The 20,124-nt window shown below is 36.9% G+C and overlaps 1 protein-coding gene across 1 annotated transcript in view; it reads left to right on the top strand.

Annotated features, from left to right (window-relative positions):
• LOC132911283 (uncharacterized) overlaps positions 1-20,124 on the top strand; it is an 87,141-nt gene that overhangs the window by 51,264 nt on the left and 15,753 nt on the right. Inside the window, exon 4 of the mRNA XM_060967847.1 lies at positions 17,058-17,128. Coding sequence (XP_060823830.1) covers positions 17,058-17,128 — 71 coding nt within the window. The remainder of the gene's footprint in view (positions 1-17,057; positions 17,129-20,124) is intronic.

Genomic DNA, 20,124 nt, shown 5'->3' with positions numbered 1-20,124 from the left:
TAGCTTACCGTGGAACAATTAATTATTCATGATACATTTCCTTTTCAATTCCTAACGAGCAATCTCGAAATGAGAAACGAACCGACCATTTGCTAAATGAAAGCAGAGACGAAAGTAGGAAAACGAGACCTCGAATCTTCCGGTGAATAAGATTGACGAATCAATCGAGTTCAAACCGCGATTGTTCGACGTCCGAAAAGGAGACAGGATCTTCGTGAATAGCATTCGGTTATTTCATGGGACAACAGGTGCCGATATTGCACGCGGACATTTTTAGGATTGCATTGTTACCTGTCCTTTTCATCATTCCCTGCGCTTTCATCTGTATTCTCTGTCTATTCACGACTGCCAGAAGCCGAATTACCTATAGAAATTGCGTCGATCATCGTGATCCAATCACTGGAAATCGTTCTATTATAGTTTCACGCTTCTGTTCGGCTTTACCCGTGCCCCGTTTCCTTTGCTTGATAAAAGTCTGACAATAAAGCTGAATGAAGGAAGAACAGGGGTTTGGATCGATGATTCCCATACTTCCTGCTAGCATCATTATCGCCGCGGGCCTGCAACGTAACAGAGAGCCAATGGGCGATTCTTTTTATCTGGATAGAGGGTCGGTGTATCGTGATGATTGACGGTCTGACTTCGTGCTGTGTCAGCTGTGAGACAGATGCTTTTTATCGACTCACCGAACGGCCAGTTTTAGGTTCCCTGCGGTCGCTGGTTAACTTTCTCGTTTAGATTAACACAATTCATCGATAGAATGAAACAGACAGAATGGGACAATACCGCGATATAAATAAAGAAGAATGGAATAAAAGGGAACAGTCTGGATGGACTAGAAAAGCACCTACAGTTTTAAGGACATATTATTAGATTCAAGGACACTCGCGAAGGATCTAAAAATAAAGCAACCTTTCCCTAGTAATTTTAGAAGTTACAGGGGACGCGATGGAAGCGACGCGTTCGACACGTAACCAACTTTGGTCTCGCAGTAGAAAGGGACGGCGCGAGTCAGACAGGCCGAACCCGTTCTTGCGCGAGGTTGTGCCGTTATTTATAGCAAGAAACATCAATTTCGCGACACGTCGCTGAAAGTTTGATAAACCCTTGATGATTTATCAACGCGTTGAAAATGATTATTTTCGTCGTGGTACCGAAGAGAGTGTGAAAGCTACCATCCACGACATTCGCTCTCTTGACACTCTTTCTCTGTCTCGCGTCGACGACCATTAATTATACGAACGTTGCGGTCCTCTCGTCACGTGGTAACCTGGTTCATAAATTGAAAGACGTATGCGAGAAGCCAAAAAACCGAACATGTTGTGAAATCTTTTGATCGACTTTGGTCGAAGCTGTTTGAAAGATAGCTATCTTAGACTTAGGGTATCGAGACGGTAATTGACACCACTTTCACGGCTAAACCGCTTTCCAATTTTCTCCTTATTTTCACGACGTAATAACTTAGCAAGCTTGACGGCGTTTAGTCGCCGCGGCGTGGCACGCTGTGAAAGCTGGTTGTGGAGGGGTGCTTGCTTCCAGAGCTGCTGGTAATGGCTACGTATATATAGACACTTCTTTACAAGGCGGTGCGATAAGCTCTCATTGGCGACCGAAGCGTAATCACTACGGCTTCCTGAAATAGCCTGAACCATCGTCCCCTCACACCTTTCGATCTTGTCGTTTCCCTTTCCTGGAATCCTTGGCGGAGAAACTTCGATCAGCGTGTAACAACGTTGCGTACGCATGAAGCATTGTCATTGATGATTCAACTTTCGATCTTTCTCCGCACGATGCTATTTTTAGTCGTTGAATTCAGAAATATTTGCAATTAGACACTCTGCCATTTGTAGATCTAGCATGTTTTTGTACAAAAGAATACAAAACATCAAAATCAGGTTAAAACGAAGGATTTGAAGTCAGAAATTTTTGAAAGTTATATAAATTATGTTTCCTTTCGATATCTCGAAGCTAACATGTAAATTTAACTCTTATGGCTGGATCATTTTTGTCACCGGCATGGAATACTTGTTTTATAAAATGTATAAAGACAATAAGATTTACTTAAAAATACATATGTATATAGTTTGATAAAGTAATAATACGTATACATAAAATATCGGTATAAATCAAAGTTGACTGCTGTTGTCCGAGAGTTAAATTATACCCATTCATATCATTTTATTGTGCAACGTCAAAGCGTTGGTGGTAACAATATCGCGCCATATATCGTCGAAATATTCCTCGAATAGCTTAATACCAAACTGCGCAGTGGTTATCGAGAGCAATTATCATTTGTCCTGGCTACCTTAACGCGATGGTTCCCACATGACAAAGCGTGGCCATTTCCTCTGCTTGCAAACATTTGTCCGGGGGCGAGGATTGATTCTTTTCTCTCTCTCTCTCTGTAGGTTTACACAAGTTAGCATAATTGAAACGAGTGGTTCATTACACTTCTGTAATCAATACACAGGTTATTCCTGTAAAGGAGCAGCACGAACGTTACCAAGATAATCCGATTTCTCCATTATTACCGATAAACCATAGCTGATACATATTAACAGTGATGAGCTGACGTCGATGAATGAATATTTTTAAAAGGACAACTTCTATACCTCGATGCTTTCATATGTATCGCAATCGATTACACACCTTAACTCGACGTGGGCAATCGATTTTCTCTGCCAGCTCGGAGCTTTCGAAAATACCGTATGCAAATTCAAGTATCCGTAAATTTTATTTATCCTGTCATATATTCTTTCCATTGATAGAAGAAAACTCTAGATTGCGCTCGCCAGGGATTTTACCCGGATACACAGGAAAAAGTTTGCACGATAATCGATAATCGATAGTCAGCCAGTGGAGGCTATCTCGTTTAAAAGATCCTACCATGTGACTGTTGTATTATTAATTTCGACGATCAGAAGCTACATATTACACGGGGTTTCTATTGGCTGTTTCATGAGCTTCAAAGATTTTGCCCGGTCGGTTTACATATTAACGCGTTGCAGCTTATGCATGTACTGATGGTTCACTTTCATACCCTCGTTACCATCGATGCATTGGCAGGATCAGTCGTAAAACGATCTCTAACGTTGATTTGTGTCTGCTATCGGGAAATTTATCTTCATCTTCCTTCCGATATGATATCGATCATCAGACTGCTCGGTTTGAAAAAACGACCGCGTAAATTATTCCACTGTGGATGCATGTTGCTGTACCAACGAAGCGGAAATTGAAGTATCCTTCAAATAAAAGCGACAACTTTCGGCTAACTGACACCGTAATTTTCTTTAGAGACTGCCGCTGTCCCCACTCAAGATATTAGAAAAGTTCGTCGACATAATACAAGTTACGAAAGTAGTCGTGGCGAGAAATAAAGGGGCTATTTTGTTTCAAAATACGATTACGTAAAATGAGAAATATTGCGAGTTGTTACGATCCATCAGCACTTGCTCCTTTTATTAAGCAATATCAATCAATTATTCCTTAACTAACAATTACGGTGGCTCATTACCGAGCAACAAACAAAGAATGTCTCGTCGTCTGTCCGAGTTTCAAGAAAATTGTGTCAAACCAGACTGTCCTTGTAAATTTTAAGGAGTTTAATTCCGTGTAATTGCCTAAGTTTTTGCCATAGCCTGCGGGCATGGATTCGGAGACGACGTTAAGTAAGAATGGGAACAGCGAGAAAGGAACGAAAGCTGCTGGAAAGTTTTTAAGATCGAAGGTTTTTTATTTGCAAAGTCAGCCATGAACGCGCCAGCCTTTTACCGAACGATCGTTATTTACTTTTCCACGAACGAGGAAGACGATCTAACGGAGGTTCGGTTAACATAGAGGGATCGAGAATGGTTGGAAAAAGTAGGCTACTGTTCGCTCGAATCGAAGACATTTTGATTTATGGCTGGAAAATGGAAATCTCGCGTTAGAACCCAGGTCGGGCCCCATGGGGGTAACCTGGTTTTTGGGCGCGGTTCAAACGGCATCGAATGGATATCCGATCTTTTTCCTCTGTCAGAATGTATGACAACGCTGAAGAATGTTAAAAAAGATATGGTGACATCTTTGATCGATACAAAATTTTACTTGCTTCTTCTCCTGAGAAGGAGAAAAATATTTTTATTATATGAAATATTTCATGAAAAGTATTACACATAATCCTTTTATTGCTCGTAATATTTCATGGAAAATAATCAATTCTACAGTATGTTCATATTATATCCTATAAAAATTGATTTATTGTCCCCATGTGGATAGTATTACGCCGTTATATAAAGGTAAACTAATAAGAATGAAATTTACTAAATGAGATTGAGTCAATCCTCCATTAACGTGTTCAATAAAGATAGCTTTAATTAAGGAGTAAAATAATTTAGGCATTACATATTTGGACGAAAATGAAAAAATAATTAAAATTTCTATAAAGCCTATATTAAAAGTAAAGCCGATCTAACTTATAATTAATTAAATAATCCTATTGGTGATGTGTGTCATCTCTTGAAACGTGACTAAACTCACACACCCTTCAGCTCGAGAGCCGCAGGGTAAGTTTCCCAATTTTGGACTATGTCGGCGGTCATCGATCCATAAATTTAGTTAAGGGCCGGAACGATGTTCTGCACGAAAAGATTCGAAAGTGAAGCTGGTTGGACAACTTAATTAGTCTAACTTTGCTTACGGATAGTTCCAATATTCTCGATATAATAATTTAAAGAAAACTATGACTATTCTTACGTCAAGACCTACCAAATATTAGCATCAAAATTAAGAAGATGTATAAACGAAAGGATCTCTGTAAATCTGATAAAATCCTCTTAAATTAGAGCCAGGTAAGGAGACATTATCAAAACGTGATTTATCACGTGTTATTGATTTTCATGTTAATGCGAAAAGACCACATTTCCCAGGGAGCAAAAGAACGCGATAACAGAATCCAATTAGGCGACACTTGGATGACTCATGAAGCTTGCAACAAGAAAGCGAGGCCGCTTTGTTAAGAGCACGCCGGCAGCTTTCTAAGGACTACTTCTTGAACTTTCGCCTTGTTTCGCGGTTTGAAACCAACAATGTCGTGTCCATCATCAAGAAAGGAATAACAAAGAGACACAATTTCTCGTTTCTTACATTTTCTGCTTTTTCCTAATTTTCGTCATTATCTGGCCATTATTGCTTGACAGACGTCAGCGAAAGATGAAAACCACGAGGAGAATCCAATGAAAAGAGAGAAGTTAGGAGAACACGCGGTTGCGCAGCGTTCGGGGAGAAAGGACTGGAATGTTGACCTCATTAATGAAAGATCGACCACGGGGAAGTACAATTGCGCCGCTTAAGAGCTTATTACGTCAACTGCCAGCCTTATTGCGGACGGAGATTTATAGCACGCATTCTAATAACTGGAGTAGCGTTCGAGTTGATCCAGAGAGAACGTTCACTCGGCGCGCTACCCAGCGAATAATGCGCTTCTTGTAGCTTCTGACAGATACACGGGGGTGTGTACAACTTTGGTAGCTTGTACTCTTAGGGAAAAAGCCTGGGGATCGTTCGTTTCTCCCTCGGAAATTTTCGTAAACTTGCCACGTGGTACATATTTTATCCGGTTTGATAAATGCGTACCAAGGCAAAGATATAAATCTTGCCATGTTAAGAACCATGATACCGCAGGAATACGGAATAAGTACCAAAATATAGGTGTACTCGGAGTTTGAAGAAAGAAGTGCTTGATATTTATCTTCTTTTATACGAAACCGATTCGCCTTATCCAGGAGGAACGTTCAAGTGAGACCAGAAACGATTCTGGTGGTATGTTTCTGAAGATCCACAGAAGGAGAGTAGGACGACATCGAGTAAACTATGAATGATTCATCAGGATATGCTAACCACGTCTGCGTCCTGCGGTACTTCGCCAGCAGAGAAATCCTAGAGGCTTCCGTTTGTGATTGGTAAATGTCATACGTCGAACTAATTGCATCGAGGAAGTTGCGAGAGTAAGCGCGAGAAGGAAATCGGGAAGGGAAAGCTCAAAACTCAATCAATAGTCGCTGATGAACGGTCCAATGGCTACTGCCACCGTGTCGGCATATATAGACGATTCGAGCAGTGTTCTATGAATTATTTAGCGTTAGTCAAGTGGCCCTCCGTGTATTTGCCCTCAAACCGAAACGAGCTTCGTGCCATTCGAGAAGCTCGCTTGATTTCACCGACCCTAATCCATCGCTTCTATCAGTGTGAAATGGCGTAACTGGCTTCATTCATTCAACCAAGTTCGGAACGATCGGGAGCTGCAACGCTAGTTCGAGTTATTACTCGATCCTTGAACGCCTATTATTCGACTAGTTTGATCGTTTTAACGTTAGGAATAATTTATCTCAATGTGCTGTCAGAGTGATGGATGAGGGACAGGGTCGATCTAAATTGAAGAGAAAATTAGGCAGAACATTCTTTGATGGACAGCATGGAGAATAGATGAGGAAGATTTAATTTTTAACCTTGATCGGTAGTTGAATAGAAGGAAATCTAGGTGTCATTCTAAAAATTTTACAAGAAGAATTTTTTCTTTCAAAGATTAAGCACGAATGTGGCAGAAATATGTAACTTTTTAGAACGACTGCTAAGTTTTTATCATTTTTCTGTTATCGTTATTGGAACATAGAATGCTATTATAAATTCAAGTACATTAAAATTTGTATTGTTATATGTGTATTGCATTCATTATTAAAAGATCACGATCTCCAAAGCGTTAATGCTCATCCGGATCATAGTTTGCATGAGGTATGAAGGGGAAACTAGGAACTATTCTGTATCTTTTAATATCGGGAATATCAGGTATAATGTGCATCTACGTTTCAAACTATCGAAAAATCTTTGGTGACGTCACCCCTTGACCTATCCTTTCCCTCGATATCAAACGCCACAACTTGCCACGCTCTGTTGCCCCCGACAAAATCAATCTCAGACTCTGAAGCTCACTTTTGAGTTACGATCGTATAATGGACCATGAAGACGAGTCTTTGTACTCCTCATATATTTTTCATTTTTCTTGTTCGTCTGTCAAAATCTTTGATAATAAATATTCGAATGGAGATTAATATATTTGACAAGAATTAGAGTGTAATTTCTCTTGTTACAAATTACTTAGTATTTATATTGCTACTTGTAAATATATTGATACTTTAATCAGTTTGTATTAACAATACATGAATATTAATAAAATATAAAAATTAATGGCTATGTTTGCGCTACGCGTATGCTATATATCTACTATGCTAAATGTTGCGAAACCAACGATATGTCATATAAAATTCGCTAAAATGTTAGCTTCCTACTAATTTGACAGTCAAATGAGCTGAAGATAATGAACTTCCTAAATAGCGAAAATGCCTATAATATACGACACTTACTGATACCAATGTTTCTGTTGTATACTAATTTCCAAAAATGAATTGTATTATGTCATAATATTTTACGGACATAATTCTACAAGCATAAATAGGTGTCTATATATTTACCTAGTTCTGCGTGGTGGTATATGTAAAGAAATTTTGTAAACTGTAGCTAGAACATTATGCTTCATTCACCTTTTTGTAATCAGTACTCCAACTATGAAATTGTGTTTATCGCATGAACACGAAGCGTATATGATTTACTCGAGCGAATAACTACGCGGTTGCCAGCGGCTTTGATATTTCCCTTGCGGCGAATAAATTGAAATAGAACTATCTTCGGTTGAATCAGGATGGAACTCCAGGATTATAGCTAGAAATGGATAATTATTTAGATAGAACGAAAGTTCTGCGTGTTCTTAACTCAACAAACTAGCAGGTGTCTGTAAACAGGAAATCGGGCAAACTTGTGGAAAGTTATGTCTGCTTAGGAAAATGACGTTTGTCCCTATTTGGATACTTCCTATTAACTCGACAAAACATTTTCTGTCATCTAGCAGTAGACATAATATAATCTACTAGACATAAGTTATTATTAATATTCCTTGCATAAAACACGAAGATGTTCAAGTCCTTCAATATTTTTAGTTTTAGGAAACTGATCTTCGTCGTTTCGAATGCCAAATGGTCGTACGTAATGGAATATCAACTAATTTGAAAGTAACAAATGCGATCGACTAAAAATTATATATATCAATTTTACGATAGAACTTAATACTGTGAACAACGAAGATATTAATAACATATTATCTAACATAAAATATAGATGCGAAAGTATAAATATAAAATGATCCTTATATGTACATGAGGATTTAGTGATTAAATATTCCCAATATCGAGCGCATTAACAGACGTTAAGCTGTAACAAGTTTCGCGAAACTCTGAAGAAGCTTTTCAGAATCACTTATTCATCTAAACGTCGATTAATATCCATCATCGTGCCACAGATTAATCTTCCAATTTACCGAAAATCAATATCTTGTGCTCTTAAATGAATATCAAGTTTCGCGGCAAGAGATTACGTCTTTTAAATCCAGGATGAGGAGAGTAGCACGTCGTCCAAGTTGCTCGGATGAAATATTCGTGGTGAACGGTAGGGGCAAAATCATAAAAAATTTTAGGCTAACCTGTCTGACGACATTATGCTCGAGCCGCGTTTATCGAGAGCTGGGACCTGTGACCTGTGTTTCGACATAATTTATTCAATGGGTGACCATGCTCGGATCGTGGCAAGATCCGACCTTCCTAATGCAATATTGATTCGATTTCACTGCCACGACGTGCTAGGTCGTAGCGTGCAATTTGCATATGGAACTACACGGCTCGCGGAAACGACCCGCCAACGTACGAACCACGGTGACGTCGTGGCGTTGCACTGTTTGCCATTTGATTGCATGGAAATTGCGTCGACTAGGCGACGTACGCATCAATGACAAGCCTGATTTCCTCGACCAACGCTTCGTTAGAATGCGAGTCACGCTAACTGTGGACCATCCGATGTTTACGTGTATTGTACTCCGTATATTCGACGTATCTTGCATCTCTTATGAGAAAATGTATGGGCGTTAACGCTTTATAGAGAGATAATGAGAAAGGGGAGGGTGTTGACGTGATATTTTGTATTTTGTGCTTGGCAATTGAGAACAGTTGCAATTTAATGCTAAATGTCTTGATATACGTTTTTTAATTCCGTTTGTATTCTATAAATTTGGTACAGATTTAGATGGGTCGTATGTTTTTAAAGATGGCATCTTTTCATCTGTTCGTCTAATTTAGCATGATCAATTATCAAATATTTAAAAAAAAGTGTACATCTTCGGAATTAACAGATTGTTTTCGTTTTTAATTATGTCACATTAAAATCCTCCTGCTTAATTGTAAAATAACATTAAAATCCAAAAATCGATAAAAATAAATGTACCATGTTTTTCTCTTGTGATCTTCATACGAGTAATTCGTGATACGAGGATTAGCGATATTACAGGAATATTAGCGAGCGATTTATTTGAAGTACCAAGTAATGATGGAGATATAAAGATAATATATAAAAAAAGGAACAGAGTTTCAAACAAAATTGACGATGTTGATGGTGATAACTGTGACAGCGATGCAATTATCATTGTAAGCGACGAAACGGAAAGTATTAATTTAAAATGAGTTTGAGCCAAAGAAAGTTGGGCCTGATTATTTGACATTTTGTTCTGATAACGATAATTGATTAATAGAAGATATTCAATCAAATCTGGGAAATTTTAAAGATGAATGGTAAATAAGTTAAAAATGTACATACGTGTGTATACGTACACGTATACATTGAATCACATACTCGTGTATTTCATAATTAAAACTGAAAACTTGTATTTTACAACGAAGTTGTAACTCATATCTTCTATTTATACTCTTCGTTTATTTACATTCACAACTTGTTTGTTTATGGTCTTTGTTTGTCTATATTCCTACTCTGGGAAAATGCGGTAATCTACGTGAAACGCAGTGACTAGAAAGGGCAGATAGGCGACAGCCAATTTCCAGATTGATTAATTTCGTTGATAGCGTTCAGGTTATCGTTAGTTAACGTTAATTAACCAACCGCGTTAACGTTCTAATAAAGCAGGCAGGAGGCGGATGTAAAAGATTTTATCAAGGTACAACTGATGAAACCTACTGTAATAAGAACTTCCTGCTCGCATAAACTCCCACTAAAGGAGGAAACAAATTTCTTTTAACGCGAACAACAGTTTACGAGCTTTTTGTCGCGAGTCTCCTCTACGAGTAAGGAAAAGACCGTAGTAAGCGGAAACGTCAGGAAGTTCTAAACTTGACGCGCGTACACGGAAAAAAGTGAAGAAAAGCCAATTATCTCCGACGCTTCCTAAAATCTTTCGTCCATGAATCGCATTAAGAAGTTTGTTTGTCCTGTTCGAGTGACGGCGGCTAGTTCGAAAAAAAGAAAGAAAGAAAGCCAGTGGCCAGAAACAAGAAAAAAGTTTCAACGTTCCCGAATGCCGCCGCGAAGTTCTCTGCAGCCGGATGAAGCAAAACCAATTAACATGCAGACGCGAAACTTAAGGAACTCTGACAAATGCATAAAATTTGCATCTACACGGGGAATTACAAGCGGGTTCCGAAACTACCGGCTCACAAAGTAAACGCATGTATTGTTTGCACGAATGACGTAAGCAGTCTCTGCAGTTCGATGAATTCTCCATATGCCGTTTACGCGATTCTAACGATCTACCAACGCCATTTCAAAGCATCGAAACAAACTTTCTCATGGACCAAAAATGAAATGGAACAAGTAAACGTTTCAACCTATCGATGAACGAAATGTGGTCCGTTTCCAGGTTCGTTGAGACCGCTGTCGAACGAAGTTTTCGCACGAACACAGGGAAAATCGAACGGGGTTTTAGTGGTCGTCAGTACGTACCAACGGCGATAAATTATCCACGAACGAGCAGTGTGATTGCTATTAGCAAGGTGCGACGACAAGGCTTGCAATTATGGCCAGCGGTTCGTTACTGTTAGAACCGCGAATAATTGGACGAATTTGCGGATCAGTGGAGCGGATGCTTGCGAGGCATTAAACGGGTTCCACGACGTTCCATCATCGTGGCCGAATACTTCACATCGGGGACGTTGTTATAATATTAAATCGTCTCCTCTTGGATCGCGTCTTCGAACAATTTACGGGGCTTGATACATCGTAATTGGCTTGCAATCAAGACGTAACCACGTGGCCAATTACCGTGGCTTCGAAAATCCATTTACTGATGATTATGTTTGCTAATTGCAGTACCTATACGTTACTCTATCTTCGTGTATCAGAAGTCTCTCTTTCATCAGAAGTGCATAAAATGGGAACGAAATTGTTCATGTCAGTAACAATACTAAAAAGAATTTTGAAGAAGCTCGAAGACTGGAGTTGAAAAAGGAGGGGATGAAGAATCGTGGTATACCGACGTATCCTTAGAAGATGATTTATGCAATAAATTAAATGAACTTTGCTGAAAGTATATAAATAACTAACCAATTTTATTTTATTTCAGTAATGAAATTTGAATATTCATATTGGTATTGAATATTCATATCTCTATCTTTTCGTCCTTGTAATAATGCTATAAATAAAAATTCCTATAATATCAACGAAAATGAATAAGAATTTGATTATGAAACTAAATGACAGAATTCTGAATTTGATCATGTGTATTGATAGTAAACCGATAGGACAGATTTGTTGCGGTAACTCATTTTGCACGCTTCACTGTATCGTTCATACCTTTTATCACGCTCTTACAAAAGCATAAATGTCCCAGCGTGTAACGATTCCAGACAATAAATCTCATTTTCGCGTCATATCGCGATTGTTCGAACGCCCGCATACATTTTCGCCGCGACGGTCGTCAGAGAGGGGGAAAAATAATGGCCATAAATCCACCGGAACGGAAGATGGAGGATGAGGCGAATAGGTCAGCATAGAAAAGTAATTAGCAATAAATCCTCGTAGAGTGAGTACACGTTTTCTTTATGCGCCGCTGGATAACGCATAGTACGGCTTCCGTTGGAACGTGAAACACACCGACGAAGATGAATGTTCACGGAGAAGGTGAGACAAATAAAAAGGAAAACTAAGAAATAATACGTGGAGCACGTGAGAAGAAAAATCGTGACACATCGGTATGCGGTGAAATTTTTTATGACTATCTCAACGCGATATGTGTGTATCTTTACGAGACGAAAGATATCAGTATGTTTTCTGCTTAAAATGTTATTAAAAAACTATAGTAACGAAAATACAATGCTGAATAAATACGTAGAATAACGTATGGCTAATGGTATTCTCTTCTACTGAAGATTTGCTTCTGAAATTCTGGATGTTTCTTTAGATTTCATTCAAAGATTTAATGTGTATTCTTAATTTATATTTAACGTAAGCTTTCGCATTCATGGTAGCATAGGTTTATTAGCCGAAATAAATTTCAATTATTATTAAAAAATATCGATGCAATAAAAATATAACAATAAGTAGCCATGTCTAATTGACGATTATCACTTACATTTTTACACAGACAGATTATCTCTTCTAATCACATTCCTTTTATCTTAATCAAAAGATTCAATAATATTTCGTGAATTAATGACTAAAGGTAGCTTTTTTACCAATAGTAGTAGAACATTTTATATTTTTTATCTCCGTAAAATTCCGAATCAAAATGGAAGATATAACGTGAAATAAAGCCTCGGTTATCGAACGGAAAATATAAAAGAGGATTTGTATTGGCTGTATTATATCGTTTAAAGCCGATTTCTTAGCAGGGAATATATGTTTGCGTTAGATAAAATAACGTCTAACACGTACAGCTGAATAGAGGGAAGACTTTGCCCGAATATATTCGTCCTCTACTACGGGAAGATATATCAAGCTTGGCTCAGCATCGCTACAAGTTCCTGCGATGCATTCGCATACCGTACTGGCTCGTTCGGTGACTGAACTCGAATGTTACATCTATCATCGTTGGTTTTCTGGGTCCACAAATCCTTTTGGTCGAACGGTACGCTCTATATCAAAAGAAACTACTCAGTGTATCATCACGCATCATTGAAAAATATTTTCTGTCGCTATCTTCTTCATTAAGTCGGATCAGTGAAAGGAACATTCTTTATACGACGATCACACATGATTTGCACTGGATACCTCCACATTTATATTAAATTACTCTTCGAATTTTCTATCTCTTGCAGTTCAATGATCATTTTCGCCCGTTTCAAACTTCACCAGCTTTGCACATTTTCGCTATCATTTTCGCTTTAATTTTCTCAAGACCAATGACTATGTTATTCATTGTCAATGATTATTATTCCATCTTCAAAATTTATGCTCAGTCTTATTCCAAGTTTCTTATTGACCACATACTCAAATTTTGTTTAAAGTTTGCAAAATTTAAAGTAACTTTCAAATTTGTTTTTCATTGCCAATGACTATCATTAAATTTACAAAATAGTGTCAATCTTCTTCGATCTTCTTTATAAACTACACATGAATCAGAAACCGTAATTTTATTTAAGGTCTTATTTGAAATCTTATTTGAAAAGTTCAAAGAAACCAAACTCTCTCACAGTCAGTGATAATCATACAATCTTCAAAATCAACTCCAATTTTCTTCAAAATTTCTTATCGGTTACGCGTTCGATCAGAGATTTCGACTTTGTCGAAAATTTCGTTCACAGAAATCCCACACTCGACTACCTCGTTTGGCGATGTATCATATCGAGTTTGGATAGTGGTTGCAGCGTTTCAAGAACGAAATTAAAACGAAAACCACCAGGATCCGAACGATAATTAACGTTCGTCATGCAGATGAAACGGATGCTACACACGCAAACCATAAAAGGAGAAAGAGAAAAAGAGAGGAGATGAGTAATAACGTTACGTAGTGTGTACGCGTGCATTCGGCGGCGGCCATTGGCGCAGAACAGTCGCCAGGATAAATTCATTCGTTATTTCCGACTCGATTGTCCCAGATTTGGTCAAAAGCTACAGCCGGAATTAGCTAACCGGAAACTGGTCCTCCGAAACGTGAACCGTGCCACCGAAAAATTTCAATTGTACCGCGGGAATCGTTCGTTTAATCGTGGAAAACAGCAACAATAATTACCCGGCCTCTGTATTTTCCTTTTCTCAAAACGCGACTCGCTGTGCCATGCGCTATTTGAGCGATTTGATTAATGGAAATTTAGAAACATCGTGATTCACCGATGCGTGAAAATTTCTGATGGTGAATTGTTGATTAATCGCATCTTACTGACGTCATACTGTGAAACGAGGACAAATGGGAGAGAGTATGACGATGCAGGAATTAGATCGTCAATGTTTATTATTGATGTCATATTAATTCTTCCGTTAATTAGTCGCAATTATAAACAATTGATGGAACTTATGCTTGTTAGCGAGTGAAGATAATGAGAAATTGTAAATGTTTATTAATCACATATATATGTATATCAATTTTTGTTCCAATTGATAGTAGTTCAGGTTAATAATGTAATTTAGCAAATGTATTATATGATCGTAAATATTTGTTAATGTTCTCATATTATATCTTAATTGATAATATTCGTGAGAGATTGGTGAAATTTAAGTTAATAACGATTCATGAATTAACTGTCATTAAATATTGTAGTTTCATTACGATATATATGACATATGATAGCGGAAGTGAAATAGGACTGCGACTCTTCAAACAGATCAAAATCGTGTTATTTATCAAGACAGTTTGTATATTATAATTCACCGCGCAGGTAGAACAACGCAATACCTGATCAGACAACTGGAGTACCATTTAAATAACGTTATTAGGACTACGATTTAGAAATATTATTAAACTAATATATAAAACCATACTTAACAAGTGCTGCACCGTGTCCCTTCAACGAAATATCAACGAATTTTGTAACTATTTTTATTAAACGTGATAGATTTTGAATCGAATTCATATCCATCGAACATCCATAAAAGCCATCAACCGTGACGTTGTAAAATACGACCTTCTCGTTCAGAAAAGTCCCGATGCTCGTGGCAAATGACCGGCGTGCCACAATGAAAACCGCGTGTCTCTTCTAAGCGTGAACAATGAACGAAATATCGGCCGATATACCGGCGATGGCCGTGCGGCCTTCGAATCCGATTGATTCCTCCAACGAATATCTATCCCGACGTCTGCGTGACAGAGTATAACGCGGTCGGGACGAGTGGGACGAAAAATCTTTCGCATGGAAATGAATCGGGATCGAGGCCGAAGTGGCTCTCGTTCATCGACAGACAGCCGCATAGCCTGGGTAATAATTCTGAAAAATTGTTCCGTTCTCTGAGCTCAGTCTGAGATTTTAACGCATAAATCGCCCTCGTTTCTGGATTCCATGTGATATATCGGTGTTTGCAAGTATTCCCTAAGAGGCATTAGGATCGTATATTCTCCAAGTATTGATACAGAATAGCTTTCGCGTTCTAGATTGCTTGACGTACTTTACAATATATATATATGTACTTTCCTTTTTAATGTCTATCGTACCATCGATTTATGTTTCGTGTTTTAAACGAATTTCTTAAGCCTCGTTTAAGTCGTCTCTAGCAAATTCAAGTAACAGGATTTCATGTTTGTGTTCATTCAAGTTTAGTTGATACTGAATAATTTTTCTCTTTTCTGTTACTTATGATTTAAGATATATATTTATTCTTTTATTTCTTTAGAGTCTATGGTGTCTTTGATTCTATACTTCATATCTTAATTGAATTCTTGAAGACCCATTCGATCTCTCGAAGTTAAGAAATTAAACTTCAGATACAATGAAAAACAAATGGATTCTAGTGGAAAACTCCACGTCATATCCAATATGGTATGTGCTAAAAATTAATACGAATCAGACAATCAATACCAATATTCACAGAAATATCAATAAAGCTACATTATTCGGTAATTATTATTTTATTCAAATCACAGTTGAAGGATCGCAGTTTTACTCGGAGTTTAAGAGTAGAGCATATTTCAAGTCAAATAAAATTGTATAAAGTGATTTCAAATAACTTGAATATAAATAAATTAGCTATTCTAAATATTTGTTCTGAAATATTACATATTAAATTAAATGTTCTTAAATATTTTTTCAGCTTTTATCGCCAGACTCGTAGACTAATTTTTTAAAATGGCATTTCAAGCTCGATCTATCTCGCCGAAGTTTTATCAAAACCCGAGGTCCACACCTAATCATTTTCCCATCAATAAACGTTTCTGCTGCCTAAGCGACTACGGCAAGAAAGTTCGTTAAAGTCTTTAAAAAAGTCGTATTAATGTTGGAGTTAAGACCCTGCATAACTAACCGCCGCGGCAAACGTGAAATTAGTTTCATCTTCGTTATGCAACGACCAAACTTAACAGCTTGCCAATTTACCTGCGTTTTAAATCAATCGAACATCTTTTTTACCTTCTGCTGCACCGATAAAAGAAATATTATATATAATATTATAAATAATATATATATTAGTATATATATTTATACTATATTTATATATAGTCTCTATATATATAGAATGTTAAAAAAGTGGGTAATATATACATAATTTGAATTCAGAAGTTAAGTTTACAGTTCATTGATCTACATATCTACTGATGTATTCTAAAATAAAATTAAGTTCTGCATAATTTGGAAAGATGAGGTTCAAATGACTTTCCAAATATCTCGTTCAAATATCTCGACTCGCATTTTATAAATATCTTCCACTTCTTTTTAACGCCCTGTATGATATTTTCATTTATTCTACGGATCGGTATCGTAGCGCAATCACCATTCGATACATCGCTATGGCGTTCAAATAGGAAAATCATGGAACAATACCTACGTGCCAGGCAATTTTATGATCGCACCATTCAATTTCCTCGGTTGTATCGAATCGAATAGGAATGGGATACGACGCGTTTGATAAGAAGCTTCTAGGTAGCTCTCGGGCGTAATTGGAACATTGGGCGTAGCGCAGCTGGCTAACTATGCATAACGTTAGTATTCCGCAAGTCGCAGTCGTCAATGGTTGGATCCAATTTAATGTTCTGCTCGCTCCTTGGATTTCAGATCTGGACACGATGTTATATGGATACACGAACAACATATATGTGCTGGACCACACTCCTGAATCGCTGCCGGTGAGTACAATTCCGAACAAGCCAGTTAGTCACGGCTGTTACTGCCCGCCCTGCTCCACCCTTCTGTTCGCTCGTTTAAGTCGATTGCACGGATCATAATTGCATGCCACGGTCACTAAATTAATATGATTGTTAAACTTATACGACGACCACCATTTTAAATTGAAACTAGAACTAGTTAGAGGAAACATTACCGATTGATGGATTAAGTAAAAATGGCTTTGAATATGAAGATCATAGAAGAGAGACGTGGTAAGTCACATTTTTTATTTTTCATATGAGGACTGTACGGTAAATAAATCTATTTCTGTTGATTTTTTAATTTTTATCTTATTTGCTTTTTTACTGTACTTTTACAATTATTTTTATACTTCAAGTCAATTACATAACAAATTCACATTGGGAATAATTTCATGTTCCTCGAATCGAAGTCAGTGAAAGTATGAGAAGTGCAAATTTATAAAATTATTAGATCGAAGTACGAATCTTTTATGCGACTTAAACGAGTTATCGAAGATTATAAAAGTTGTTCCTTGAGTTTAATGATACAAAAGAAGATAGTTTCTACGACACAATAGCAGGAACAATGTAGCTTGTCTTCGATTCACGTTCGTCACGATCAGAAAATAATCGGACTCCGGCCGATTCGATGCGAATTTAATTAAATTCAACGATGGTGTATCGTTCGACTTTGTTTCCAATTAAAACTCGCAGTTGCGTATTTTGATTAACAGTAAAATTTAATAATGAACACGTGTACACGAAAGAGGTAACCAGGAATTTCTCGGGACAATTCCCCGGGACGCGTAAATTTTGTGGATAAATTGAATCGATACGTGTTGTCGCAATAACAAGGTGCGAACTATACCGGAACTGAAACAAGCATATACCACGTGCACCACATGCATTCCAATTTTTGAATGAATTGCTGTTATCTTCCTGGTTCTAACTAACGAAACAAGAGGGAAGAAAAACGAATTTTCATTAGTTTGGAGACATGTGAGATATCGTTTCCTCAAATAAAATTTTGGCTGCATACATGTACACTCTTATTTATATGTATTAGGGAGATACTAAAAAAAACTTAAGAAAACTCGAAGAACCAATTATTAAAATGTTCAAAAATGATCTCATTTCAAAAGTTAGACTATACACATTTAATGTTATAATAATAATCTCATTAATTTGTCGTGTCTCTGGACCACTATTTTGGTCAATTTTTACATCCACATTATACATTATTGCATTTATCAATAAATCGAAAAATACAAAGATTTTTTATTAATAATCATATTAGCATCATAAATTCTTTTTTAATATGATTAATATCAATCGACAATAAAATCAAATTTAATAGATAATATTTAGCTATAAATATAAACTTCGTAAAATATTTCACATCCGTAGTCAAAAAATGACGAAACGCTGCGGAAGCTTATAGAAAGCGCAGACTCGTAAAAAGTGTACTGGCAATAAAAATGGGCACGTGTCAGTTTCATGCGCAGCTCGGTTCGCGTAACGCGATCTATTTTACCTTTCGAATTAATCATTGGTTAAACCACGTATGGTGTGTGCATATCATTGTCCTTCGAACGAACCACTCCACTCAATTATCCACAACGTTACGGGCTACGAAGAATAGGGAAATCGTAGAAACGAAACGCGGCTCGTATATGAATTAAGTTAATTAGTTGTCGAACAAATGAAGCCTGCTCGTTAACAGTAGTCAGTTTTGGTTTCTGGCGCAACGGTAAGGTTACAAGTTGAATTAATGGATAGTGGTGCATACATACCCAGCCAAAAACCAGTTGTTACGTTTACTTTAAAACTAGAAACAGTTAAAAAGTAAAGTACGTGAATTAATATTTTACATGTTAAAAAAATATTTAACGTATAAAATGCTATTGTATTAAAATTTTTGTCATAAAATTCATATAATATTTAAAGTTCATAATTAAATACTAAATTTTTTTTAATTAATTCACTTTAAATACTAAAAGTAGCTAGTGTATTAAAATTTATACTATAAAAACCATGATTCTTTTTCTAAGTTCTAATCTACGTTAAATATTGAAATTTTATTAAAAGTGAAACGTGTCCTAAGACATTCATTCTCCGAAAATTCATCAGAAATCGCAGTAGAATAATTTGTCTGGTGGTGATTTTTATCAGAAAAATTTGAATTTGTTGTCGGAATTTAGGTAATTCATCAAAGGGTACTGTTACCAGGGACACAATTAGGGGTAGAAAATTGATAGAAGATCTTTATTAGAAGCCACGTGCGACCGAAATTAGCTAGAAGGGTCGGTAGTCTGTAATCGTGGCATTGTCTCTTTTTGCTGGAGCTATCGTCGCTGAAGATGGGACAAAAGCGATCAGAAAGCTTTATTCTTGCTTCGATCGTTGTCTTCATTAACCGTCTGTGGTTTGTCGCTCATTTTGCCACGATAATTGTCGGTATCTTTATGCAAGGGTAGTTTACAATATGCATCTAGTGCTTCAATCTAACCGACGACATACCGTGTGTATCATATGAAGGAATTCGTGTTATCTCTATCAGTCAGTATCGAAAAATGAGTCGAAGAAATCAATAACCATAAAATTGAGGTAACAGTAACATTACGTATAATTTTTATGTAATATATTTCAACTGCCCGTTATTAGGTTCCTATCTCCCTACACTAATGAAAGCTTATTTCTCTGTTTATAATAAATAATAATGATAATAATTACTTCTAAACGAACAAGAAAAATGAATACTCCACAATCAGCATCACTGGCACCTTGGAATTTCAATTCCTGAGAAATTATTTTTGATTTATAATTCGATCTTGTATGAATCGATGCTTTCTTACGTGTTTTAATGGAAACTACATACTTCTAAAGCTCGTCACAATTTTATGAAATAATTGATATACATTATATTTGTATTCACATATATTCGTCGATGAGTAAAGGTACACGCGTAAGTAGGTACATACACCGTCAGAAATTGG

Source organism: Bombus pascuorum, chromosome 10, assembly GCF_905332965.1.
Source record: "Bombus pascuorum chromosome 10, iyBomPasc1.1, whole genome shotgun sequence".
In the NCBI taxonomy this organism is placed as follows: Eukaryota; Metazoa; Arthropoda; class Insecta; order Hymenoptera; family Apidae; genus Bombus; species Bombus pascuorum.
This window is presented reverse-complemented; position numbering and strand designations above follow the sequence as displayed.